This window comes from Dermacentor variabilis, chromosome 3, assembly GCF_050947875.1.
Source record: "Dermacentor variabilis isolate Ectoservices chromosome 3, ASM5094787v1, whole genome shotgun sequence".
In the NCBI taxonomy this organism is placed as follows: domain Eukaryota; kingdom Metazoa; phylum Arthropoda; class Arachnida; order Ixodida; family Ixodidae; genus Dermacentor; species Dermacentor variabilis.
The window spans coordinates 55,066,468-55,093,795 of NC_134570.1; the positions used below are offsets into that span (position 1 = coordinate 55,066,468).

General features: G+C 49.9%; 1 protein-coding gene across 4 annotated transcripts in view; it reads left to right on the forward strand.

Annotated features, from left to right (window-relative positions):
- LOC142575637 (mitochondrial sodium/calcium exchanger protein-like) overlaps nt 1-27,328 on the forward strand; it is a 156,699-nt gene that overhangs the window by 57,078 nt on the left and 72,293 nt on the right. Inside the window, exon 1 of one of the 4 annotated variants that reach the window (XM_075685156.1) lies at nt 24,123-24,479. The exons of 1 other annotated variant lie outside the window; for it this stretch is intronic. In XM_075685156.1, coding sequence (XP_075541271.1) covers nt 24,264-24,479 — 216 coding nt within the window. In that variant the 5' untranslated portion in view covers nt 24,123-24,263. Of the gene's footprint in view, nt 1-24,122; nt 24,480-27,328 lie in introns of those variants that run through there. 2 more of the 4 variants (XM_075685155.1, XM_075685157.1) reach the window with 2 other exon arrangements.

Sequence of the window (27,328 nt, forward strand, 5' to 3'; positions counted from 1 at the left end):
TAACGTGCACCTAAATCTAAGCACACGGGTGTTTTTCGCATTTCGCCCCCATCGTAATGCGGCCGCCGTGGCCGGGATTCGATCCCGCGACCTCGTGCTCAGCAGCCCAACACCATAGCCACTGAGCAACCACGGCGGGTGGCGCAACCAAGTGGCGCCTGCGGGAGGCCAGTGGCTGCTTCGCTGCGTGACGTTCGTTGTAAAGGTACAATTCAGGTGGTCGGGGACGCCTATTATTATATTATTATTATTATTATTATTATTATTATTATTATTATTATTATTATTATTATTATTATTATTATTATTATTATTATTATTAGATTTCAAAACATGTGTACACATGGAATGAAAGGGAAAGCGAGGATCGGGCTGGCAACTGCCACCGGAAGGGGAACAACGCCTGCCTATACTCTTCAGAAAGGAGGAGACAGAAACGTAGAAACGGAAGATAGGGAGGAGGGGAGGAAGGAGGAAAGAAAGTGGAAGATGACAAATCTAAAAGACGTCTAATTCCTCGTTTGTACAGGCAGGTTTGCTGTAGTATTCTTAGTTTGTAGAGGCGTTCGCAATGGATACGAAGAAAACGGGAATTCGACCGCGACGTATAATTAATCCTTCGTTATACATGTTATTTTGTTGTAGAGGCGTTTGTTGTCGAGTTTTTCAGCTACATTTGTAAAGGCTGGTGACCCGAACACCGCCAAACTTTGTACAGATAGATAAATCAGTCCTATCTATCTATCTATCTATCTATCTATCTATCTATCTATCTATCTATCTATCTATCTATCTATCTATCTATCTATCTATCTATCTATCTATCTATCTATCTATCTATCTATCTATCTATCTATCTACTTTTCTGTCTGTCTGTCTGTCTGTCTGTCTGTCTGTCTGTCTGTCTGTCTGTCTTTTTCTTGTTTATCTAAGCCTAATTGCCGCAGACTTGTCACAGCGCCTCGTCCACTTGCTCGGTCTGAGCAAATATCCGACACATTAAATTCCTGCCGCCCACGTACACGGTCTGTCGTTTTTTTTTTCTTTTTACCAAAGGTCCGCTCCCTCTCCGCCCTGACACTGAACAACGCTTGCGACACTCACGCTTGCCTCAGACCCGGCGCATTCCAGCCATGCAGTCCAAACCTAACGAGGTTGCAGTACGGCCGCAAGAGCTCGCGTCCGCGCCCCAGCAAGTGCCACGGGCGACCGTGTTTACCTTTAATTCTGAAACGTTCAGACAGCTCTCCCGACGCGAGAACATAAATTGGGACAAGGTTGATTGCCTCTCGGCCCTTATCTTTATTTGGCTGTCTTCCCGTGGCCGATTTTATATTGTCGCTTCCTTTTCTTTTGTTGTTTTCCCCCCGCACGTGACAGTATGTTGTATTTTCGCTGTTACTCTACTTAAAACGTAGAGTGCCTTCGAACTGAGCCACGGCCGTGCTATTCGAGAGGGAAGAAAACAGCTGCCACTGTTGTCACGGCGTGCTGCTGTTAACAGCGGGAAACTTTTGGGGCGAATGACCTCTGAGCTGCAAACAGGGTGGCTGCTCGGGCGGGTTAGCGAGACATTGTTTAGGCGAGGAAAACTTTATTTTTTTTTCTAGTGCCCAAATTGTAGGAAAGAAGGAAGAGGGCGGCATGACCTCTGTCGCCCAAATGAATTTACATTTGTGGCTTGACGGATACTGGGACATTCCACCAGAATATTCTTGAATCGTTTCTGCCTGACTGCTACGCGTTACGAGCCAGTCGCACCTGAAGATATATCCTCGGACACACCGAAATACGGGGCTTCGGACACAAGACTTTGCCTTTTGAAGTATCCTAAAGCTTTTCGCTTTCACAGTTCAATTATTTATTTAATTTCCTTTCTTTTTCTTTTTCCCCCACTTCGCTATTGTCACGAGCCTTCGGAAGTATTCTTGGGGTTTTAATAAACCGCAGAGCAGCTGGCTCTTGGAAAGCGCCTCCGTCGGGGCTGGCTCGCGAGCAGGGAAGTCGCGCGGTCTTCTTTGTTCTTTTGGGCTGGACTCACTCTTGCCCTCGACCCACTACCCACATGTGGCGTTGTCCCCTCTTCCGAACAAAGGCATCGTCTCGATGCTGTAAAATAGGCGTAAGCGATAAAAACAAAACAAGGAAGATACCACAACGCAGACAAAGCGAAAGTACAAAAAAAAAAAGAAAAGGAAACGTTCCACTGGCACAGTCAACGAACAAAGAGGCAAGCTCGCGAAGATAAATGAAAAGCAGAAACAAAGAAGGGTGAATGAGAGAAAAAAGAAGAAAAATTACGATCGCGCAGTGTAAGGTTTCATGCGCACAACATTAACTATGTCCGAGCTCGGTTGTATTTGCGCCCGCGGGTCCGGGTCTGTGATGATGTGTCCGGGACCACTTCGTAGTCAACGTCACTGACGCGGAGTAGTACTCTATACAGCCCAAAGTACCGGCTCAGCAACTTTTCACAGAGGCCACGGTGGAGAACATCTAGGGGTCCACACCCAAACTTTGTCTCCGGGGTTGTAGGAAACGTCCCTGTGGTGGATGTCGTAACGTCGTGCGTCAGTCTGCTACCGCTGGCCCATGTGCAGCCGGGCGAGCTTCCGAGCTTCCTCGGCACGCTCAGCAAATTCATCGGCGTCAGTTGCCGATTGGTCGGCGCCTCGACCCGGCATCGCTACAGCATCCAGTATCCTCTGGACTTCGCGACCGTAGAGCAGGCGGAACGGTGTGAATCGCGTCGTATCTTGCACCGCGAAGGTCACGTATATAGGGCAAGATCCTATCCCATACGTTTTGTGTTGAACGTCGACGTAGATGGAGATCACGTCTGCGATCGTCTTATTCGGTCGCTCGGTAAATCCGTCGGTCTTTGGATGATACGCGGTGGTCGTTCGATGCCTGGTGTTGCTTAATTCAAGAACTTCATCCATAAGCTGGGATGTGAATGCGGTCCCTCTCTCCGTTATGACAGCGGATGGAGCACCGTAACCCAGTACGATGTGGCGCATGAACAACTGTGCTACCTCTGAAGCCGTGGCTCGTGGGATCGCCTGCGTCTCAGCATAGCCTGTTAAATAATCAGCCGCGAAGATCACGCATTTGTTGCCGCCTGCGAAGAAGAGGAGTCGGTCCGAGAAAGTCCATGCCGACATGTTCGAAAGGCGTGCGAAGTGCTTCAATTGGCTGAAGAAGCCAGCCGGCTTAACTGATGGTGTCTTTCGGCGCCGGCATTCACGGCAGCCTTTAACGTACTGTTTTACGTTTGCCGAAAGCACGGGCCAATAGTAATCTCAGTTTCTCTGGCGAGTGTTCGTGAAGAGCCTAAATGGCCGGATGTGGGTTCGTCACGGCAAGCGAAGACAACGTCGTCTCGCGTCTCTCTTGGAACCACCAGGAGGTAAGCACGGCTGTTCCGAACGGGCCTTCTTGTTATACAGCACGTTGTGTCGTAGGCAGAAGGACGTGAACGAACGTGACAGATGGCGTCGTATGGCTGCGCCGCGGCCCTTTAAATAACCGATGATCGTTCGAATCTCAGCGTCGTCACGCTGCCGTCTGATCAAGTCCCACGAACTAATGGCGCCCAGGAAGCCGCCATCGTCCTCTGTTTCCTGACTGACGGGATCAGTGGGTGTGAGGGATAGTGTATCAGCGTCTTCGTACTTACGGCCAGACTTATAAACGGCAATGACGTCGAATTCCTGTAGCCGCAAACTCCACCGTGCCAGTCGTCCTCAAGGGTCGCGCATGCTTGCCAACCAACAGAGGGCGTGGTGGTTCGTCACTACTTTGAACGGACGACCATAGAGATAGGGGCGAACCTTGATAATCGTCCACACGACTGCGAGGCATTCTTTCTCCGTAGTCGAATAATTCTCCTCGGCACGGGACAGTGAGCGGCTGGCATATATTATAACTCTGTCCACTTCATCGTGACGCAGGACGAGCACTGCGCCAAGGCCAATGCTACTGGCGTCGGTATGCACCTCTTTATCGGCATCATCGTCAAAATGTGCAACAACGGGCGCTGACTGTAGGCGCTGTCGTAATTCAGCAAAAGCTGCGTGTTGCTCATTAGGCCAGACAAATGGCGCGTCGTCCCTTGTAAGGCGAGTCAGAGCCTCTGCTATCTTCGAAAAACCCTTAATAAACCGGCGATGTTAGGCGCACAAACCCAGGAAGCGCCGGACAGCCTTCTTATCGGCAGGAGCTGGAAATGCATACGGCCACAGCGGCAAGCTTGTCTGGATCGGGTCGGATCCCTTTGGCGCTTTTTACATGCCCGAGGAACTTGAGCTCTTCATAACCGTAGTGGCACTTTTCCGGCTTAAGTGTGAGGTCTGCCGATCAGATGGCTTCTAGCACCACTCCGCAGGCGGTGAAGATGCGGCTCGAGCCTTTCAGAAAATGCGACCACATCATTAAGATACGCAAGACAAGTCTACCATTTCAGTCCAATGAGGACGGCGTCCATCATTCGCTCGAAAGTAGCCGGGGCTGAACACAAGCCAAAAGGAAGGAATCGAAATTCGTAGAGACCATCTGGAGTCACGAGGGCTGTTTTCTCGCGGTCTCGTTCGTCTAGCTAGATTTGCCAGTAGCCACTTTTTGAATCGAAAGAAGGAAAATAGTGGGCGCGCCCTAGCCTACGTAACGAGTCGTCGATACGCCGCAGTAGGTACGCGTCCTTTTTAGTCACGCTGTTAAGCTTCCGGTTGTCGACACAGAAGCAGAGCGTTCCGCCTTTCTTTTTGACGAGAACGACCGGAGACAACCACGGGCTGTTGGAAAGTTCGATGACGCCATCGTCAAGCATCGCCCGGACCTGCATACGTATGGCTTCGCGTTCTTTTGCCGACACGCGGTAAGGCTGCTGGTATATATCGGGCGTGCGTCCTCGAACGTGATGATCCTCTGTCTAGTGATGGGAGTCTGGCGTACCTTTGAAGAACTCGCAAAGCAGGTCCGGAATTCATGCAAGAACCTGCGCAGTGCTCTCCCGCTATCGGTGGGCAGTTCAGAATTGATATCGATATGGCCCGCGGACGTGTCTACGGTCTCCACTACTTCCGACGTGAAACAGTTGTTAACGTTTGCTACTTCGTCTGCAAACGCTATCGAAGTGCCGCGGAAAAGATGTCGGTGCTCGTTGCTAAAGTTAGTAACAAGCAATTGCGACTGGCCATAATGAAGCTGTATAGCACTTCTAGAGACACAAACGCCTAGCTTCATGAAGTGTTCCAAATTAGTTTCGGCCACCGTCTTCGCCATCGCGTAAGCCGCAGCATTTGGCGTCGACGAGGACACCGGCTAGTGCAGGAAGCGTTAAACGTTCTCCAGAAACACGAAGTACGTCGACACGCCGTTGATCGTCCTGCACGTCGATTGCTCGGTCGGCTGAGAATGTGATACGACGCTCTTGAAGATTAATAATAGCGCCGTACTCCTGCAGTAAGTCAACGCCAAGAATAACGTCGCGGGAGCATTCGCATAAGACAAGGCAACACGCTATGAATGTAGATCTTTGATTTTCAACTTTAGTCATGCAGGTGCCCCGCGGGGTAACGACGTGGCCGCCAGCTGTCCGAATCTGCGAGTTATACCAGGGCGTGATTACTTTCTTCAGCTGCGTTGCCATTTTCCCACTTAGTATACAGTAGTCTGCGCCGTGTAAGATTTCGCGGTCGTAGTTGTAGGGAGAACCTTGACTCTCCGTCGGGACTTAGGCGAGCAGGATTTATTTACATTATTTACATTTGAACATGGAATACATTTACACAGTCTAGCGTGACTCCCAAATGGAGCCCGCAAGACGAAGCATACAGCAAACGAGCACACAGCTCACGAGTACATTGACGAGCACAGAGCACGACGACGAGCCCACCCTAGCATCCGACAACCGCTGCTTATAAGCACTCTATTTGTCCCTAGTTCCCTAGGTGAGGAAAACGTTCGACCAGTCAATTCGTAGAAAGTCCTCGTGGTCGCCTTTGTGAGAAGGGGGTAGGGGTTTTACACACACACATGCCGCACAGGTTTCGGTGCTTTCTCCGAGGGCCGATTGTCTTGCGTCCCCGTAGTCAGGTGGTCACGCCCGACCCCAGGGCGCCTCTAAATTCCAGAGCTGCCTTTTTCCTGTAGTCGTCACGTGTGTCGGCAGACTGTGACGAATCCTGGGGCCCCCGTATCGCAAAGCACCGTTTTGCCAGGGCGGCTCCCCCTGCCGCAGAGAGACCATGACGATCTGGCAAATTAGCCAACAATGCACAGGGCGCCAAACGTGGCCAGCCCTGCTGTCGTCACCGATCCTCCAAACGAGGCGCATGGTCGCTTAGCGCTGTCCTCGCTGGTTCTCTTCGGGGAAGATCGCAACGCTCGCAGCTGCAGCTGGCTGAAAAAACCTGCAGGTCCGCAACTCGGCAGGCCATTCCTAACAGCCGGTGTTCACTGAAGCGCTAAAGGCGTAACCGTAAATAGTCACTGGTATATCGAAAGAAAGCCGATCGTCCTGTTCAGCTGCAGGTAGTGTCGGATCGGGATCTGTCCGTGTCTGCGCCGATAGGGGGTCTTCAGCACTTCCATCGTCAGTGACCTCGCCCCAAAAGATTGCATTAGTTAGTTTTCCCGGCGGGGACTGGGTGACCGCGCGGTAAAATACCGCTGAAGCGGAGGTGAAAATCGTCTCTGAGACGGTGACCGCGACTGCCGCCCGGCAGGCGGTGGCAAGCGCTGCTGAGGGAAGTAGTCCTCAATGTCCAGGGGTCGCTGACCGTGTCGGGGAGGCGGCGAGTATGCGGACAAGCCGCGAAGTCCAAGGAGCCGGTACGGGCGCTGCTGGTACGGGAGGTCAGCCTCACCGCAGTGAAAGCACAGAGGCTGCCGATCGGGTGTGCGCCAAACATCCGACTGCCGACCGGACGTGCGTCTAACGTCGATGTAGTGGACCGGTTGCTCCGGACGATGGGCAACTGGAGCGGCATGAGCAAACGGCAGCGGTGTGTACCCAGCTTCGCAATACGATATCGCCTGCTTCGACTGAAGTGACACTGTAGGAGGAGTACGAACGAACAGCGGCGGAGAGGAAACAGGGTGCCTCAAGGCTTCCGCGTAGGTCGCACGGCGGTATCCAGTAGGTCGTGCCGTAGAATTATCAGGTGGCAAGGTATCACGGAGGGCCTGATGCACCTCGTCCTTGATGACGCTTGTAAGGGAGCTTACCGTAGGGTGCGGTGTCGGTGTGACGCCTGCCTTTTGCAACTCTTCACGCTATAGAGAGCGGATGAACTCTCTCAGGCAGCCACTGTAGCTTCCATTGGTCATGAAAATGTGAGCAGCGGACATGCTGTTCACTTGCCGCTCATACAGGTTTGACCGATGCAGGAGCACCTATTCCGTGGTCACGGCCTCGGACGAGAACTCCGCGACCGTCTTCGGAGGTCTCCGCACGAGACCAGCAAAGAGCTGCTCCTTGGCCCTGCGCATCAGATGGCGTAACTTCTCCTCCGTCATTCCTGGATCAGCTCGTCTGAAAACACGCGCCATGTCTTCGACATACGTGGTCACAGTTTCGTTTGGCAACTCGGCGCGGGCGTGAATCGCTCGTTCCGCTCGTTCGCGGCGATCAGCACTGGTGTAGGTCTCAAGAAGCCGACGACGTCAGTTGCTCCTCACGGTTCCGAAACCGTGTACGTGCGCCGTCCTCCAAGTAGAAGTAGACGTGTCTCAGTTTTGCCGCGTCGTCCCAGTCATTCAAGGCGGCCACGCGCTCGAAGTCGGCCATCCAGTCTTCGACGTCTTCGAACACTGCGCCATGGAACGTCGTCGGAACCCGTGCGCTCTCAAGTGTATACCGGTACAACATCGTGCTCTCCGCACAGGTTGGAGCGGATTGAGCGGAAGCGCTGGTCACACCGGTTGACGTGGTGGGAACCGTAGCGTCGACGACTTCCGGGGCTAGTCCCCTGATCCTGTGGCTGGCCCGATGCACGGGAGTGTCGACTGGCACTGTATTCGTCGTGCGGATCCTTGGAAGGGGTTTGCAACACCCGTGAGGGCTACCCAGCACCTCCACCAGTTTGTCACGAGCCTTCGGAAGTACTCTTGCGGTTTTAATAAACCGCAGAGCAGCTGACTCTTATTTGGTTGTTGTCGTTGGCTTGAGTGGCTGTGGCACATACCCACAGTGGCGGATTGGCCATGAATCGGGTCGTTAAATTAGGTGTATGAAAACAAGGGAGTCAACAATTTGAATGTTGGAGCTTAAAAAGTAAACTTTTTGTTTGTGGGAAAGAAACAATCAGAAGAAATCCGCTTATGAAAAAAAAATCTAATGATAGATAATGAATAAAAGAAAGCTACTGTGGGGAGGGAGGAAGATCAGTCTAACATGGTAATCGATTGGTTTCAATTAGGTAATTTTGGATTGCCAAGCAAACATTTCTGTGACAGATATTATAAGGGAGGCTCCAAAAGATAGGATCACAGGCACTGATAAATTTAGGCCAATATTGCAAAGCGGGATTTCGAGTAGTCGTTTTCTTATAATAAAAAAAAGCCTGCAGGAAAAGAAATGGTCTGTTGTCTCCGCTTCGCCACAGAATGAGCACAATAGTGAGGGGACCAAACCAAACCTGTGTAGATAGAAGTTCAACGCAGGTGCACGGCAGCGCAGCCTAGTGATGGACGCTTCAATTTTTCGTGTTTGGCAAAAATCTCTGTGCCGAGGGTATAGAAGATGTCGATAATCCACAGAGTTGGTAATTGCGGAGCCTGATAGTGCCTGCATAATGACACTCCTGCGAAATCTAGCAGCAGCAACACGAAGTCAAAGGGCAACAATGGAGAATCGGGCCACTTATCGAAGCCTACCGAATCCACTTCATCTACTGCGAATAAGCCCAGCAGTGCGAGATAGCATGGGCAAATATAGAGACTGGGTCGCGCGCCGTCATTCCAACGCCCTGTCGCGCACGGATAATTAGTAGTCTAGCAGACGAGGTGCCGCAGCGATCCTTTGTCTACGCGGTATCGTGGTTACGCGACAAAAAAAAAAACAAAAAACATGTGTAGGGCCTGCGGCTTTAAGGTGGCAGCCGTCAGCTGCAGCGCGAGCTGGGCGCGGAGAATAATCGCGCCCGCGACAACCCATTCCGGCAGCGCATCAGGCGATGGGGCTACAGCGGCGTCATCTCGCGCCGCTCCCTACGATTAAAGAGCGCTAAGCCAATGCTAAAGGTTCGGAGAGGCTGCGAGCTAAAAAGGACGCGCATGCGAGAGCAGACGTCTCGACATCAGGTGCCTTTTTCACTAATTGGCACTGGTCCACGTTTTCTTTTAAGCGAAGCCATGTTTCATTTTATTGCGTCCGCGACTGCAAATCTCCGACAAGAAGAAAAGAAAGACTTCGGGTTCTGGTTCCTTCACACTGCGGCAGTTTGATGGCCTGCGGCCGTCCTCTACTGCGCTACAGCGCAAAGTGCTGAACTGCTGGCGATTTTACTGGCATTTTACTGCTGGCGAAACTACTGGCGATTCACGCGCCCCTTCGTCCCAACCGTCAGCAGCAGAGCAGCCGAACGCTGCACTGGAAGTTTATCCAGCGTGACACGCACCAGCGCGAGAGCGAGGGTGCGGATGCGTAGTTTGACGTCACTCGGGGTACTCTCGTCGTGAGCGCGCGAAGCTAAAGCCCCTTAAACTTCGTAAAGTAGTGACACTCTCCTCCTCCGCCTTCCCTCCTCCTCGTTTCTCCTCTTTTTCAAGCTCCCTCCTCGACCGTGGCGCCACCTACACTGCTCGAGCGTAGCAACGGCGCCAACATGTACTCCTCGCCACTCCGTAGACGCTTCTCGAGCAAAAATGGCGCTGATGCACAGCGCGAGGGCCCACGTGATCCTATTAGGCCAATAGCGACGCTGCGTCGGTGAGAGCGCGCGAGGAGGAGGCGGCATTCTTCAAAGCGTGGCACTACTTTACTAAGATTAAGGGGTTTTACGCGAAGCGCGATAGCAGCGCCGTGGTGCGGCCCGGCCGCAGCCACTCCGGTCGCCTTAGCCCTGGTCCATTTTGATCTGTCCGCGACTGTAGAATATTGTTAATACAAAGGGGGCCCAAAATTAGTAACTGTCAGAGGAAATGCCATTCATGAACAAAATACAAGACAAATTACACCAAGTAATGATTACGCTAATCTGATCTGACAATTTCAACGCTAAGAGCAAGGAAAAGTGCAAGAAACAAAAGGAAACAATAAAGCTGTTTTTTTTCAAAAATATGACAGCGAAAACCTTTTGCGCAATAAACAAGATATAGCATTTAACAATACAATAACAATGGACGCAATATAACAAGTAGCATTATGACAATCACAAAAAGTCAGCGGGCAGGATGAAGATAGTTGCATAAAATAATGTTAACATGGTTCCTGAATATATGCTGTGTAGGTGATGATTTAATGAATTGTGGAGTAGAATTTTACAGTTTGACTGACGCAATAGCGGTGGCGAATACATTTCACGCACTTTAGGCCCAAGGGTAGTGAAGTTCAGATAACCTTAGTTACGTCCGTATTCAGAAAAGCTTCAACAAAATGCGCGACGTTACGAACTAACTTATATACCACAATTGATAAACTGGAAGAGCTGATGAAAAGGACGAATGTTTAAGCTGCAATAGGCTGGCGTTACATTGGATAATAAAGGACTGAAAGATACGCGTTACTCAATAGGGTGTCACTATGGGCGTACTACGAAAGACCAGTAGTCGGGTGGACTTAGTATTTCAACCGAAGTACAGGTTGAGCGAGCTCATCATGAATTTTGTAAGCGTAACAAAACATTTCGTTGCGCTTTGTGAATTGCACTAACTTAGTCTTGTTGATATGTGCGCTCATCTGCAAAACCTGGGAGCACCCTGTTCTGCATTTGAGTGGCAATCATTAGTATTAGTGAACAAGATAAAACGCAGTCGTCTGCAAAAAGTCGTATGTGGGAGCCTATACGGATATGAATGTATAATAGTGTATATGAACGTATATTAATATGTAGAACCCCGCCGTGGTTGCTCAGTGGTTATGGCGTTGGGCTGCTGAGCACGAGGTCGCGGGATCGAATCCCGGCCACGGCGGCCGCATTTCGATGGAGGCGAAAACACCCGTGTGCTTAGATTTAGGAGCACGTTAAAGATCCCCAGGTGGTCGAAGTTTCCGGAGTCCTCCACTATGGCGTGCCTCATAATCAGAAAGTGTTTTTGGCACGTAAAACCCCAATTAAAAGAAGTTGAGTGTAATATGAATGTATATTAGAAGCAAAGTTGGTCCTAAGGCCGAGCCCTCCAGGGACTCCAGACTTGACGTGCTGTAATTCAGTCAAGGAATTATTTGTTAAGGCGCCCTGGTCTAGATTCCGTATGTGTTCCACGGATCTTATTAATAACCATCGTTTCAATGTTAATTAGTTTCACTTTATGCGTCAAGTGATGAATAGCCACGCGGTGGAAGGCTTTCGCAAAGTTATAAGAATAAGAGCATCAGTATCGCTACCAAGCCCACAGAGGCTTCGGCAGGCCCGATTCTTCCATTGTATGATTCTCAAGTCATCAATAATGTATTATTATTATTATGCAAATTATGAAGAATATCGGAAACCAGTTCGAAAAGGTTGCGATTTACAAGATCGCGCTGTCTGAACTTTATGCTGATCTGAAAGTAATATGTAGTTTGTTGCGTAGTGAATTGTGAGAGGACAATAGGTAACTTGAATGTACTACAATTTATTTTAGCGAGTTGGGCATATAGTTTGCCGCGTTATTTTTTCTCACATGTACCACGCGGTACCTGCGAGTAGCACGCGAGACTTTCCAGTCTTCCGGTATACTTCACGAGTGGCGAAGGACTTAAAAACAAGTGCAAGTATGCACGAAATATATTGCGTAATTATTTTCAGTAATTTGGTATCTATGCTTACCGTTCCTGCTCTTGAAAATGATGGTAGACGTTCGAAAGCATTCGCAATACCTTCCGAAGTTAGAACAACATGAGGCATAGACGCGAAGTTACAGGCATGTGCAAAATCTGGAGATATCGTTCAACGCCGTTTTTCTTCTGAAGTGATTCAACAGATCGGTAATGTGAGTAGCGTACAAAACCGAGCCACTAGCGAAAGGAAGACACAGCTGTATTTTTAAAAGTGCAGCAAGAATTACTTTTCAAAACTTTCTTTGCTCGTTCCTTTGGACGTTTGGTACGGCTAGGTTAAACAAACTTATCTTAAGCCTTTACTTGGTGCTTGTATAGCTTTTCGAATTTCATGTATTTAGTCCCGTTTTCTTGCGTTTTACTGCGAGCACGTATCTTTAGCGTAGAGTCTTTCTTTTTTAATGTCGCTTGACATTCATTGTAACCCACTGATTGTGGTCACTTTCAGCTGTTATCTTTTAAGTGGCTCTTTCCTGTAGTACTTTAACTTCGTCGCGAAACAATACCCAGTTATCATTCACGCCTTGGTCTGCACGTGTCGACTAGGGATGACCCATAGAATTCTTCGAGTTCGTTCTGCCCACCATTCAGAGTTTACCTTTGCAAAAGCGTACGTACACATCTCTCATTTCTACGGTGCGGTGGCTTAGGGGTCGTTGCTTTGCGGAGACCGCGAGTCGCACGGCGGTCGCTCACGTATCTGTTCGACTGCATTACTGCTTCGTCATTGTTGTGGAACGGTACACAGTGCACCGGGGGCGCGTATTTTTGCGGGCCGTGTGCGTAGAGGGCACATCGCAATGTTAGCAGGCGCAGTCGAGCGTGACGCCGTAATTTTGTTAAAGCGGATAGATTTCTTCGGCTCACTGGTCCTGCGTTTTCGTGATCGGCAGTCGTGCGCGCGACGCCGTAATCTTGTTAAAGCGGATGGATTTCTTCTGCTCTCTCTCGTCTGCGTGCGTTTTCGTGCTCGGCACGCTCGGACGATGGACTTTCGCCGCTGGCATGCAGGGCATGGACGCGAAAGGCGCGTCCGTTGGCTCGCGGCGGAGTTTTCCAAAGGCTGCCGCGTTCGTTGCCGAACGCCAGACGCGCGTGCTGTTTGCCTACATACACTGCCGCTGCACTAATCTGCTGCAACGCTCACTGCGACAAATCAACGTCGTCGAAGCGCGTCATTCCTTTATCAATCAATCAATCAATCAATCAATCAATCAATCAATCAATCAATCAATCAATCAATCAATCAATCAATCAATCAATCTTTATTTTTGACGAAATCAAATACAAGATGGGTATAAGTACACATTCGTAGGTCCCGACGTAACAACTGTCGGGGGGACCTCCTAACAAGACGTCAAAAGGGGATAGTAGGATCGTGGCAGACAGTAATGTCATACATTACACAATTTCTACATCTTCATCGGAAAGAAACGGTATGGTATGGTATGGAGAACTTTATTGGGTCCTGAAGGTCAACCATACGTTGACGCGGGCCGCTCCCACGTTGGGACTGTCAGGCCGAGCCCTTCAGCCACATCGCGGGCCTTCTGGACTGCCCGTAATTGGTCAGAGAGTGATTCACTGTGTAGCATTTGCCGCCACCAATCTTGTTCCTTGTCACGGTCTGTGAAGACCGCGGGGCACTGCCAAAGCATGTGGTCAAGAGTAATGATGCCATTGCACTTATTACAGTTGGTTTGAATTTCCCTCTCCGGATAGATCCTGTTAATAAAATATGGACTTGGGTATGTTCTTGTCTGTAGCAAACGTAATGTGACCGCTTGGGCTCTGCAAAGCTTACCGTGTGGCAATGGGTATTCCCTTCTGCTTAAATAATAATGCTTCGTGATTTCGTTATATGTTAATAATCGATCCCGGTGTTCCCCGGGTGAAGTGTAAGTTGCTCGGTCTTGAAGAGCACGGCTAGAAAGTCCTCGTGCTGCTTCATTTGCCACCTCATTGAGGTTTCTCTGAGCTCCGTCCACCACCCCCAGATGTGCAGGAAACCAGCGGATTTCGATCCTCTCACTCTTGACCTTCTCTAATAATTTTGTTGCTATCCGTGTCACATATCCGTTGGTAAAGTTGCGTATGGCTGTTCTAGAGTCGCTGTAAATATGTGTCCACCGATTAGCCCGGATGGCTAAGGCGATTGCTACTTGTTCTGCTACTGTGGGGTCCTTGGTATAGACGGTGATGGCATCCTGTATGTTACCTTGAGTGTCTACGACAACGGAGGTATACGCATCCTTATTTTTAACCCAGGCAGCGTCAACGAACACCGCCTGCTGCTTATGTTGATCTATGTCTTGAAGGAGTGCCTTCGCCCTTGCCTTCCGTCTCTCGAGGTTATGTGTCGGGTGCATGTTCCTAGGGAACGGGGTCGTCTTTATTGTTTCTCGTAGTCCCGCTTGCAATTGTGTTAATAATTCTCCTTCGTTGGTGTGGTTGTTAATTTCTACGCCAATTTCTTCAAGTAGCGCCCTCCCAGGGCGTGTTCCCATTAGTCTCTCCTGGTGGGCCACCTGTTGAGCCTCAGCTATCTCCTCTAGTGTGTTATGCAGCCCTAGGCGCAACAAGCTATCATTGGCCGTGCTGATGGGAAGTCCTAGTGCAGTCTTTATAAGTCGTCTGATTAAAGCGTTTAGCTTGTTCTTATCAGCCTGTGTCCATTGTAGCATGCCAGCCACGTACGAGAAGTGGCAAAAGGCGAATGCATGTACCAATCTTATGGCACTGTCTTCTCCTAGCCCCTTATGCTTGTTGGTAACTCTACGCAGAAGCCTAATGACTTCTTCTGACTTGTTAGAGATGTATTCTATCATCTTGCAATTAGATCCGTTCGCTTGCAGGAGAAGTCCTAACACTCTAATAGTCTCCACCTGCCTGATTGGTTCTCCATTCTTGGAGCATATGTCAATGCGGGGTTCTTCCTCTGGGATATATCCGTTCGGCCTGCGCCCACGCTTACTGCTCCGTAATACCAATAGTTCTGATTTTTTAGCAGAGCAGTTCAGTCCCATACCCTCAAGTGTTGTTTCTACCACATAAATGCTTTCCTGTAGTTTGATCTCTGTTTGTCCCATATTACCTTCGGCACTCCAGATTGTTACATCATCTGCATATATAGCAAAGTGGATACCCTCAATCTGCGCGAGACCTCGAGCCACAAGAAACGGTAAGAGAGAAAAAAAAATCTATTAAGAATATCACAAGTATAATGACACAGTTAAAAAGAAAGAAAAATAATTGAAGAAATCTTAAAGATGACTCGCAGAATTCCAATAGCTTTCTCGAAACGGCCGGCTAAGTTCGCATACAGGACCGTGCGCATCTGAGGGAAGAAACAAACGTACTGCGAGCGAGTACCTGCACTTTCTTGACGAGAACGGGCGGGATTTCAGCCTGTGCGTCGTGCAACCTTGCCGTTTTAACGCGACATCGTCAAGGGCCCTGTAAGGTCGCTCTGATTGTTCGGGTTCTTAAGTGTCACGAATCAGCCACGTGCTTTGTGCATAGAGAGGGGGTTCACTTGCCCCCGTGTCAACCGGGCGACAGTTGCTGTGTTATGTGGGGTCACAGGCACCGCGCGGTGTTGGGTGACGCGTCGCGGCAGGTGTCAGGTGGGCGAGTGCCGATTCCGGGAAGTCGGCATTGTGCGCACGGTGTTGGCAGTCCGCCGACGGTCACACGAGTCCACACAGACCAGCCTGGAAAGGGACCGCTGTACAAGGTATTGTGGCTGTGGCTCCCGAGTGCCTGACTAATTGGAGGCGCCGCCGAGGTTAAGAAGGGCTTAGCAACGCTGACCCCGTGCCGCATGTACTGAGCATGGACCTAATCTTCTACGCGTCCGGAACGCAATCGCCAGCCTTGTTGTTGGGTGCGACTGCCCGTGTGGTGTCGAAGGCCAGCTTACAGTGCACGCTGTAGGAATGCGGGCACACGTAAAGAGTGCATTCGGACGACGGCGTCTTGGAAAAACGCACTCGGACAGCTTTGTCTTGTAGACAATAAGTTTGAAGGACAAGGCGGGCCATCAGTCTCCCACGCGGACAAACTTTGAGTACGGCCGCACTACGTGGTATCGATGCCCTTGCTTCCGAGACATTTGCGGCCTAGACGCCGTTGGGATTTGAAACGGTCTAGCGATAACTTGTTCGGGCCTGGCGTGTTTTGCTGAGCCCGTCACTAACTACGGAGAAATGAGAGGGCAACGGAGTTTTGGCGAAGAAGGAAAAGAACTTTGTTTTCCAATATGTTTATTTTTAAGAGTAAGCCCATCCCTGTGGGTTGTGGCTTAACAAACGGTTGGCCCTGATTGGCAACTGAACCTGTGGGACGGGCCAACGGCCCTACCGCCTTTTTTTTCTTTGTATATTTGGGCTATAAAAATCGGGACGACATGCTGTCCCTCAGACTTGGCTGAAATCAGGATTACTGATAGATCAGTGAGGCTCCGTACCATGTACGTTAGACTTGGCTGAAATCAGGATTGCTGATAGATCAGTGAGCCTCCGTACTATGTACGTTAAAACGAGTCTGGGCTCTAACAGTCATTGAGACAGTCGAAGAGTGAGACTTTGTTTCTCAATTGTTCAAGTTTGTAATGTATTTGTTTTACCTGCCATGTATATAGAAAAGTTTACGTATAAATATTTCTTGTACATCTGATCTCATCGTTTCCTGCCTGCGTTTGATCAACAACTGCCGATCATCGTCCGAGAAGCTTCAAGTTCCAACGGTGAAGCGAGGACGGAGAAAGAACGAAACTTTACTGGCCCAGTGTCGCAAGAAATCCGATGTCGGCGTAGTACGTCGCTTTGTGAAGAATCGTTCCGAACCACCGCCACGCAGACCCTCCGCGTGGCGCGGAGAGGTTACTGAACTAATTGAATTCGTCACAGTAGAATACGTCGGAGAAATGGTAAAGTATGGCACAAACAGAACCTACAGACATGATAACTTCGGTGTTTAATTCGAATGTACCGGCAAACAAAATTATGTTACGCGGAAAGTAATACGCACACAACCCTTATCCGAGGGGCGTGGCCCACTCGGTTCCTTGCAATAGCACCTTCGCTCTCGCCTGCGCGCGTCCGCGCGAAAGCTGCGGTTGCCGGGAAGCGTGACAAGCAGTGACAAATCTATCGCGTTGCACTCTTACAGGCGAAGCTTAAGCGTCCTCCAAATTTTTCGTGTATGTAAAGCTGGGCAAATATCTCGTTTTCTATAAGTTATGCAGGTAGTGAACGTGGTTGAAATAAAAGGAATGAGCCAGAAATGAAGTTCTTGAAGAAAACTTATCGGAATACTTATTTCTGCTATATTTGAAAGCAAGTATTCTTCAAGTTCGCGTAGACAATTATGAGAAGCTTTGGAGGTCCAGTAAGGTAGAAAGCACGAAGAGCTATCTCAGATGATTGGCTCCACTTGCAGGACATGGATGCTCTCGTCCGCCTGCATTTGAATGAACTTTATTTTATTTCCTGGCTCAGGAAACTGAATGCTGCCGACAGCAGTTAGCGTAATTTTTGTTTTGAACAACATATTGTCCCGTGGTAGTGACCGTGAAGAACGCAGTAGCAATACTGTGAAAGACGAAAATATCTTTTGTCGGGCGAACCTGTGCCCACAACAACGGCCTACGCTCAAAGAACGGTGACAGCGATGAACACAGTCGGCGATCGTCGAAATCTGATCAGCGGGTCAAGCGCGTCGGCTTTTCAACATGAACCATCGAACGTTCCAGAGTAATCGCTGGTGCCCATGTGTCTTCCAGAAGGTTCTACACCATTCGCGTCGCGCATATATGCAATCAGATTACACAAGGTTCTGCGACAACAGACAGCGGATAGAAGCATCGATAACATTCCGGAAACTCGCGATGCATGTAGGCGCGTCCTGCGCTGAGCGATGACATTTCTTAGACGGCAAAAGCGCTCACCCGTAAAAGACAAACGAGTTCACATGTCAATATGTCATCTTTATAAAAAGTGTCAAAACGGGATAACATTCAAGTAATAAAAACAAAATAGAATGAAGCACGAGGTATGCCAATACATGCCTCTGCATTCGAAACAGATATCGCAGTTATGTGAACAACATCTGTAACAGCATCTAAAGTGGTCAATGATATATGTTTTGCAGAACACGTAGTACTGGTACAGTGTCGGCGAGAGCTTTCTTCTCAGAAATGAGTGGCTTAATTCAGAGCGCTCGATAACGTATCAATTTCTTCCGCTTAGACGTCTGAATAGGTACTGCTTACAGAAAATCGCTGTTGTCTTTTGAGAGCGCTGCTCTTAGGCACTCGTTCCTGCGGCTAGCGTCGGCGTTGTCCCTCCTAACCGAGCGAACGAACACAGCGAAGGATTAGAGCGAACGCAGAGCACAGCGGAAGGTGAAAAACGGCGGCAGGGACGACAGCGCGAGGAGGAACGCGGACGAGGAGGTTATGGCGAAAGGATGAGACGAAAAGCGTAGTGCAATGCAAGAAGGACTTTGCGGCGACGATGGCTACGAGATGGCGCCAGAGAGGCGCGCGTCGTCGATATCTATCCAGCGGTCGGTTTAGGCTCAACTGGCTTCTTTGAAGCCCTTGGGTTCAGCGATAGCAGGGGGAAGGTAAACATGTCCGTCATAGAAATGAGTAAGAGGCAATTGGAAGTCTGTTGGCAGAAAAGTAACGAGATAAACAGGCAACGGAGGCGTACAGAAACAAATTTCCCAATAGCGGTTAAGAAAGATTCATGCTGGTAATTCCGTCTTTTTTTTCTTTTTCTCTCTTTTTGCAATATAAATAGGACATTAGGCAAAATAATAACAAAAGCCTAGTGGCGCAACCCATCGCGCCGTTTCAAAGGGGACGCTCATGGCATCCATCCATCCATCCATTCATCGTGTGTATGGAAACAAAGCGCTACATGAGCGGAGGTCTGTCTGCGGCGGCTGTTGTGAATCGCGCCCGCGCGACACCCACACGTCGCCTCTTGCGATCTCGCGATTTGCGAGGCAGTCGCGCCACACATCGCTCCGTTTGCAACGTGCCGCACGAGACAGATTTTCCGCGCCAGCCAATATATCGCGAAATGAAGACACATATACAGCGCCGATCAAATTTCGCATTAGGGAGTATCGTAATCGTCGGGTAATCTTTTTATTGCCGAGTTTCAAAGTTCCAAACTTTATCTTCTACTTTATTTGCTTTTAATTGCTACGTTTAGCAACCTTTTTTGAAAGGATCAGGGGCGTTCAAAATGGAATTTCCGAATCGAATACGGCAGGACACGAACTCCGAATATCGAATCGAATGTTCTGTTTATATATATATATATATATATTATGGGGTTTTACGTGCCAAAACCACTTTATGATTATGAGGCACGCCGTAGTGGAGGACTCCGGAAATTTCGACCACCTGGGGTTCTTTAACGTGCACCTAAATCTAAGTACACGGGTGTTTTCGCATTTCGCCTCCACCGAAATGCGGCCGCCGTGGCCGGGATTCGATCCCGCGACCTCGTGCTCAGCAGCCTAACACCATAGCCACTGAGCAACCGCGGCGGGTTAATGTTCTGTTTCTAAACACCGACAAATGTTAAAGGGACACTAAAGCGAAACAATAAATCAGTTTATACTAATGAAGCATCGTTTGAGAACCCTGCAGGTAGTCATTTAAAAAAAATATAGTTTGATTATTAGATGAGAAAATGAAGGTCCAAGTTTCACTGTTTGAATTTCGCGCCGAAACCCCAGCGCGGGTACGTCAGCGTGACGTCTGAGATTCCAAAGTATGTTTTCGCATTGGGGCCGCGTTGGCTCAATAAAGGCTCCCGAAACTTGGGATGTTTAATATTTGGTTCCTTTAGAACACAATGTAGTCAATCTGTACCGCTATATATAATTAGTAGGCTCTAGAATATGCCATCAAAATCGAAGACGTCACAGCCCCCAGGTGCGGCAACTTAATGTAGGTGTCGCCACCCGTATTTCGTTCTTGCGCTTTTTCTGGCTTGCCAAACGTCTTATCGTTGTAAGAGTGTTGTTTTTGGTGTTGTAGAACGGTAATTTACTGATGCAGAAGAAATTATCTTTCACTTTGTGTTTCAAAATGTGGTGATGGCAAAAAAAAACAAAACAAAATGAAGTGAAGTTTCTTGACATATATGCACGGCTTATTTACTGGCATGTTTAAATGCATCCAATACGCCATTCGTAAATGGAAATCAGTCAACTAAGGTGCTTGTAAATGAAAAACAACTGATAAAATTAAAATAATGTTCGAGAGCCTGAGCTTTTCGGCAGCAGAATAATTCAGAACAGTCGTCATTTCCCTGTCTCTCTTTTGAGGCGCCCAATAAGCGTTGGTATTTCTAAGATATTCCACAGAAACGAACGTCTGACAATTTCGTATAGCAAATTCTCGAATTCCGCACAGTGCTTGCCAAACATATGTCTGACACTCACGCTGTCGTGCCATGTCATCGACATCAAGCATCCCTATGTTTTATCACTTTTCTGGAGTGTGCTTGGTTTCCATTGCCATTGACCTCTCAGAAGAGCGCTGTGCTTTCTGTTAAAGCAAATCACTTTCTTTCTTTTTTTTTTTCTCGCATGACTTGATGCTCATCGGCGGTCGGACTTTCTTGCCGATGGTTTGAGCATGTTCTACAATTTTCTCGTTGACGCTTCTGTTATGAATACATTATTTAATCAGTTGAATAATTAATAACTAATTGTGAACTTAAGCGACATACAAGAAGATAGTGTGAGTTGCTTCAAACGACGGCACACACGACATCACCTTGGTTCTGTCAGGCTACGTGGCACAGGCATATATTTGAATTTCGGCACAAGTCACGTGGAGACACACGGTATTTGCATCTGCGCGTAGACACACGCGCCGATGCAAAGGCCACTCGCTATCGCGTGCTCTTCGGCGACCGCCAACCACCTTTTTTGGCTTGAGACATTACTAACAAGCTCAAAAAAGAAAAAAAATCAAAGGCCATACCGCCCTGCGAAAGCGGGTGACCAGCGGAGCAGTATGCATCGTGGTAAGAAAACTTTTAGTAAAGACTTTATTGGCATCGCTCATTGTCACTTAGTAACGACGGTCACAGTGGCTCTGTGGTCGCTGTGATGCACATTAGTCGGCGTACTCGCGACTGCAAAAGCATTCTTTGGTCATGTCAAATCGACGCACGTGCGCTTCTGTCGCATGGTCGGTTGGGCCGGAGTGGCGGGGACATGGCAAGCGATATGTCTGCAACACGAAACGCGCGAACCACTCCATTTTCGGTCCCGAAACATCCACATTGAAGTCACAGACAACCACAGGGGTAGCGTCACCGCAATTAACCCACGAAGACTGAGTAGTCATGAAGCTTATACAGGGCTATGAGCCATTGCATTTTTTGCTTGCTTACGGGTGTATGAGCCATTGATGGTGACAGTTCTTGTGTGCCTACAAGAAAATCCTATGGTACCTTAGCCATGCACAGCTCCGCTGTAAAAAAAAATAAATAAAGTAATGAGAAAGTGTCGGATGACGACGATGATAAGCACGCAGGACACAACGCCGTTGTTGTGTTGCGTTTATGTGTTTTTGAATTTCGCCACACGTTTCCTTTTTGCGATAGTTCGTGATGTCTCAAGTCTTTAATACGCGCGAAGTATATCCCAACTTCGTTCTCTCATTGTGGTGTTCGAAATGCACCTCCGTCGTTCACCCGAGAGAGACAAATTTTCATGTTAGGTGCTGGAAAGGCCCCTCAATCCGGGGCCTCGCTCGCGGCATGTTCTTCAGTGCGGGTGTGCTACGGGCCCGAAGTATGCACCAAAGGCCACAGGATCCCCGCACTGAGGGCCCCTCTTCGCACAGGCTGTAGGCTCAACGTCCCAAGGTGCCGTTGATGATCAACCACCCGTTACATGGGGTTTAGGGCAAAGGCTCGTGAGAGCAGGGAAGGAAGACACAGGTGGTCCGCAGGTCCAGGAGCATGCGGGATGCATTCGAGTGATCGCCACAGTGCCAACACGGTTGGGGAGCTTTGCGGTTCCCGAATGTCTAGACGCTGCTGCGGTCGGTGGTGGCGCTCTGTCTCGTTTATCCGCGACCTGCGGCCGACGGTTGCCGGACGCATTCGATGCCGGACTCCGCTGTGCCTCTTTCGTCGAGTTGACCAAGCTGGTCGCAACCTATTTTAGTAACCTCAAGTCGCGAATAGTTGCAAATGGCCGCTTTTGGTCGAAAAGCGACTGTTTTCACCCTACAGCGTTAAGGAGCCCGTAAAGCAGAAAATCTGGCGTCCCGCGTGGGCGTCTTTCGTCGCGTCGGCAAGGAGCTTCTCGAACCACCCACACCCAAGCCCTCCATGTGACGCAAGGAATTTACGGAACTAAGTGAATATCTCGAGCTAAAATACGTGAAAGAAATTGTAAGCTACAACTCACACAGCCTACAGATATGATAGCTCTCGGACTGTATTTTGACTATATGAGAAAAGATAATTCTGTTATGGGAAAACACAATTCTGTTACCTAAATAACTCAAAGAAACCCCTTCACAAACACAGACCGGCCACGGCGTTCGCGGCCCACGCAAGAGGCTGCGTTCATATGAGAGAGCCCGCCTTCGTGCATAGCGCTGGCGGCCAGCGTTTCACGGTAAACATTTACGGTTACATGCACTCCAGTTTCCGGGAAGCGTGAGGAGCAGTCAGGGATCTTTGAATGCCGTCGCGTTCCGCTCTTAAACGCGACGCTTAAGCGTCCTCCAAATTTTCTGGGTCATTCGCTCGGGAGGCTGCTCTGTTTTCCAGTGTGGGGGGAGGGAGTGGGGGGTACTACGGAATCCCATAGTCCCCCACTACGGCGTGCCTCGTAATCAGATCGGGGTTTCAAGACGTGTAAAAAAAAGGCATATTTGTTCTTTATGTTTTTGTAGCTTGCGTCACGAGTAAGGCTGGGACTGGTTTTGGTGAAGTAGCCCTGTTAAGGGGGTTCTTGGCGAGCCTTAAAGCTGAGTGAGCTCACTCGCTTTGCGAGTCTGGTCTATATATCTCGTCTAAGCACGGCCTGCCGCCGTCGCCGTTCGCCCAGATCCCTTTTTGGGGCGGCCTTCTCTTTTGCCCTGCCGCCGCCGATGATCAGAAAACGAGCAAGAACAAAATGCGCGAGCTAGGACGGGGAAAGGGAGATGGGGGGGGAGGTAAGGGGCTTGCGAGTCTTTGCTACAGTGCATATGGCCGGTCGCCCACGCGACTACGTTGGCCTGTCTGGACAACTGGCCGCTTTCGGAGCAGGTAGCACTGGAGTGCCGGCCGAACCGGGTCGTCAGACCAGCCGTCAGTCAAGGCGCCAACGAGCTTCTTATGTTTTCGAGTTGCCAGTTAAACTCCTTGGTGTGACCCCCCCCCCCCCCCCACCGTTTTTGTTTTTGTTTCTGTCGTTTGCTTTCTTTCTTCGCCATTGTTTCCGTCTTTCTTCGCTCCCCCAGTGTAACGCTCGACCCGGTATCTTCCGGTTAACCTCTTTGCCTGTCTGATCTCTGTTTCGTTCTCTGAGTGAGCTCTGTCTGTGACTGACTTCACGGGGCTGGAAGCTTATGAGGGAACTAACAAAAATGAGCACGACCTAACAACTTTCCGTAGGAAAGCAAAGTTCCTTTTCCGAACCGAAAGTGTCCTTGCGATTGTTCGATCGCGAAGGCCTGCGGCCGCATCGGCATCGGCGCTGCAGCAACGTCTCACCATAGAGATAGAAACTGTCTAGCTGTCAACCATAGAACTAAGAACCAACTTTGTGTCAACTCCTGGCTGATTGATCGTTAGCGCGTACACACATGTCACGCGCGTCTCGCTCGCGTGCGTCGCGGGTTGTGCCGGGAATTCTGTGCGCTTCGCAAAGAAGACAGTGAGAGAGAGAGAGAGAGGGAGAGAGAGAGAGAGAGAGACTCGCGACGCGCAGTTCGTTCACACTTGGCGATTGCTACAGTTCTTTGCACCGCACTCGCTTCTCGGCGCGGTCGAAGCTTTGCGGCGCCTCAATGTTTAGACGCCGCTGCCGGTCGGTGGTGGAGCTCGCTGGCAGTTCTTTGCACCGCCCTCGCTTCTCCGCACGGTCGAAGCACTTGGCCCCGCGCATTAATTACGCCCTCGTACGGCGCCTTGTGCATTGTGTTTGCGCTGTGGCGTTTCCACATACGGCCTTTCGTTCTTCCAACTCTGACCCCCGCGGGCTGCAGTCTGGCTCACATCTCGGTTGTCGAATGTGCCTAGGCGGCGGTCGCGCATCGGTGGCTGCCGCCGAAGCGGCTGCGACAAACGCTCGCGAATCGGCGAGAATGGAGGCCGTGCCTTTTTCTCGCGAGAGCAGCGGTAACGCGTCCTCCGATGGACTCGACGCCGCACTACTCGCCGTCGTCGTCACCGCCGCAGCTGACTGCGTGGGACGGGTTCCTCCCTGTGAGTCAGTTTACGCACCTGTGAGTACACAGATCGTTGCTGCACGCACGGCGTACGCACGCGTGGGTCCTCGATGGAGGGTGTGGCGGTGATTTATTCCGCAGAGGATGCGCACATAGTACTTTCGTGTTTCTTTTTCCCTCCGTCTGTCTTTTTTTTTTCTTCAAAGTGCGACTTTTTTTTTTCTAATGATTTCCAATGTTTGTGCTTTCTTTCTCGTTCTTCGTGTCCCGCGCTTTTCTGTTATTTTTTTACGGCCAACTTATTTCACTTTGTTCTTTAATTCTGGTGTGTTACACATCGAAACTACGATCTGATCATGAGGCACGCCATAGGGGGAGACTCCGGATTAATTTGACCAACAACCAAACGATCGTCCATTTCGCCAAGAAGGCGGACAACGCCATTAGACCCATCAAGATAATCACCAACCGACAGCAAAGCCTACGCGAAGACAACGTCGTCCGGTTGGTGCACGTCTCCGCTCTCTGCCACTTTACTTACGTCGCTGCAATGCACGAATGGCAGTGGGTGGAGAGGGACAAACTCAACGCACACCTGAGAGAGGTGATTACGAGAGCCCTGGGATTAGTCTTATATATCAAGACCAAGAGGCTCATGCGGTTGGGCATGCACAACACTCTCTACAAGAGATTGCCGAGGCGCAAGAGAGAGCTCAATACATCAGACTCTCCACCACTCAGTCCGGAAGACACATCTTGAAGAGGGTAGGCATCTCGCCCGCCACGGTTGAAGATACGTACTGTGAGATGCAGGGGAAGCTGAGGGACTGCATCACAGTCGTGCCCATTCCGAGGACCGTACACCCAGTACACAACGTTGGCAGCAGGCGTGCTAGAGCCAAAGCCCTGCTCGAGAAAGCCAGGGAACGAGTAGAGGAAAGCACCTTCGTCGATGCGGCGTTAGAACCCAGCAGACGAGCGTTCACCGGGGTCTGCATGGACGGTAGAGGAAACGTCACGAATTCCGCGTGTCCATATATACAACGGATCCAGAGACGGCCGAACAGGCAGCCATCGCCTTGGCACTCCTGGATGGCGAGAGAACCAGAATACACAGTGACTTGAGGGCGGCTGTGAGAGCCTTTGCCAAGGGCACCGTTTCCGGACAGGCCCTGACGATACTCTGCAGCGAGGACGTTAACCCGCACACGATCATTTGGTCTCCCGCGCACATGGGAGAAATTGACGGAGCCCCGACTAATCTCAACGAGTCGGCTCACGACGCTGCGCGAGGGCTAACAGACCTCGTGGCGCTAGGGCAGCCAGGCTTGGAGGTTACGTACTGCAGAGACCATCTTCCCTAACACAACGAACTCACGAAACACTTTTACTTGGCGCGCAGATCACATCCGCCTCCGCACATAAAGATAAACAGGCCCCAAGCTCTCACCCCGAGGCTCTTGCAGACGGGAACCCATCCCAATCCCCTATTAATGAGCGAAATATTTCCCGAAGCCTTGGCTTCGTACACTTGCCCTCGATGCGGTAGCGTAGCGGACTTAGAACATATGCTCTGGCGGGGCTCCGCGTTGCACAACGACGAGGACAACGCCAAAGAGCGTTGGGACGCGGCTCTCCGTAGCCCCGAACTAGAAGAGCAGGCACGGGCAGTCCATCGGGCCCGCGATGCGGCCGAGAGGCTATATGCCTTTCAGTACCGACGTGGGAGCGGCCCGCTTCGGGCTGAACGACCTGAATAAAGTTTTTCATACCGTACCACACCTGGGCTTCTTCGACGCGTGCGCCTAAATCTTGCATTTTGTGCTCCCCGTCGATATGCAACCGCCGGGATCGAACTTGTGATGTCGAGTTCAGCAGTGCAACGCCGTAGCCGCCAAGACACACACCGCGCCGGGGACGCCCAACTTTTAACGCCGTGATTCTCCTATGACAAATCGCTCACATTTCCCTCGTTCTACGCTACGTCTGCATTCTCCTTTTTTTTTTTTTTTGCACGGCGATAGCTGTTATTTTTACACAGCGATAGCTGGCTGTTTCGACGCCTGCTGGAGACCGTCGCGGGACCTCCAGAGTGCTTTGGCAGAATTTTTTGCGAATAAATAGAGTTGCACTACCTCGCAAGGAGTCGAACTGTGGAACCGCAAGATTTGCGGCCGAAGATCTCACCTCGCAGCGAATTGAACGATAGTGCAGCGAACACTATTCTGCTCCTCGACAATAAGGTTCGCATGCTCTTTCCCAGCCATTAATAACTACTCAGTTTTAACCAGTCACTAACATACCAGTCAGTAACAAGAACCGACTTGGAAGCTATTGTGTTGACTCGTGAGATGTCTTTGCCTCTGACGAGGATATACAGGAAGGTTCGCGTGACAATGGGATGTCGTATGCGATGGGATATATATGCATCTGTGAAGAAGTGATCGAGCACGTGTTGTGTGTTTTTTTTTTGTAATCTTTACGACATCGAACGTGACGTTCTTCGCATTGTGTTAAACCGATTTCACAGCAGTCCATTTTCAGAGGCTGTAAGATTCTCGGATCACAGCTCCACGCGCGGCAGGCTTACAAAGCGACGCGGGCATTTTTACGATCCGTGAAATCGACTTGCGTCAGTGACCGATTGTATAGGCGCGATGTGGTGGACAACCCGCATGTGCTCACACTGAGAGTACCTTCTTTCCTGTCTGTCCTTTCTTTCTTTTCACCCCTAAATAATAGCAAACCGGACGTGCGTTTCGTTGACTTCCCTACCTTTCCTTCCGTCTTTCCCTCCTCCTCCTCCTCCTCCTCCTCCTCCTCCTCATATACAGCGTGTTTTAGCGAGCACTTCCAAATGTTTTTTTTTTTTCAATTGCTTGTGTCAGGTAAAACGGTTCTGGTCC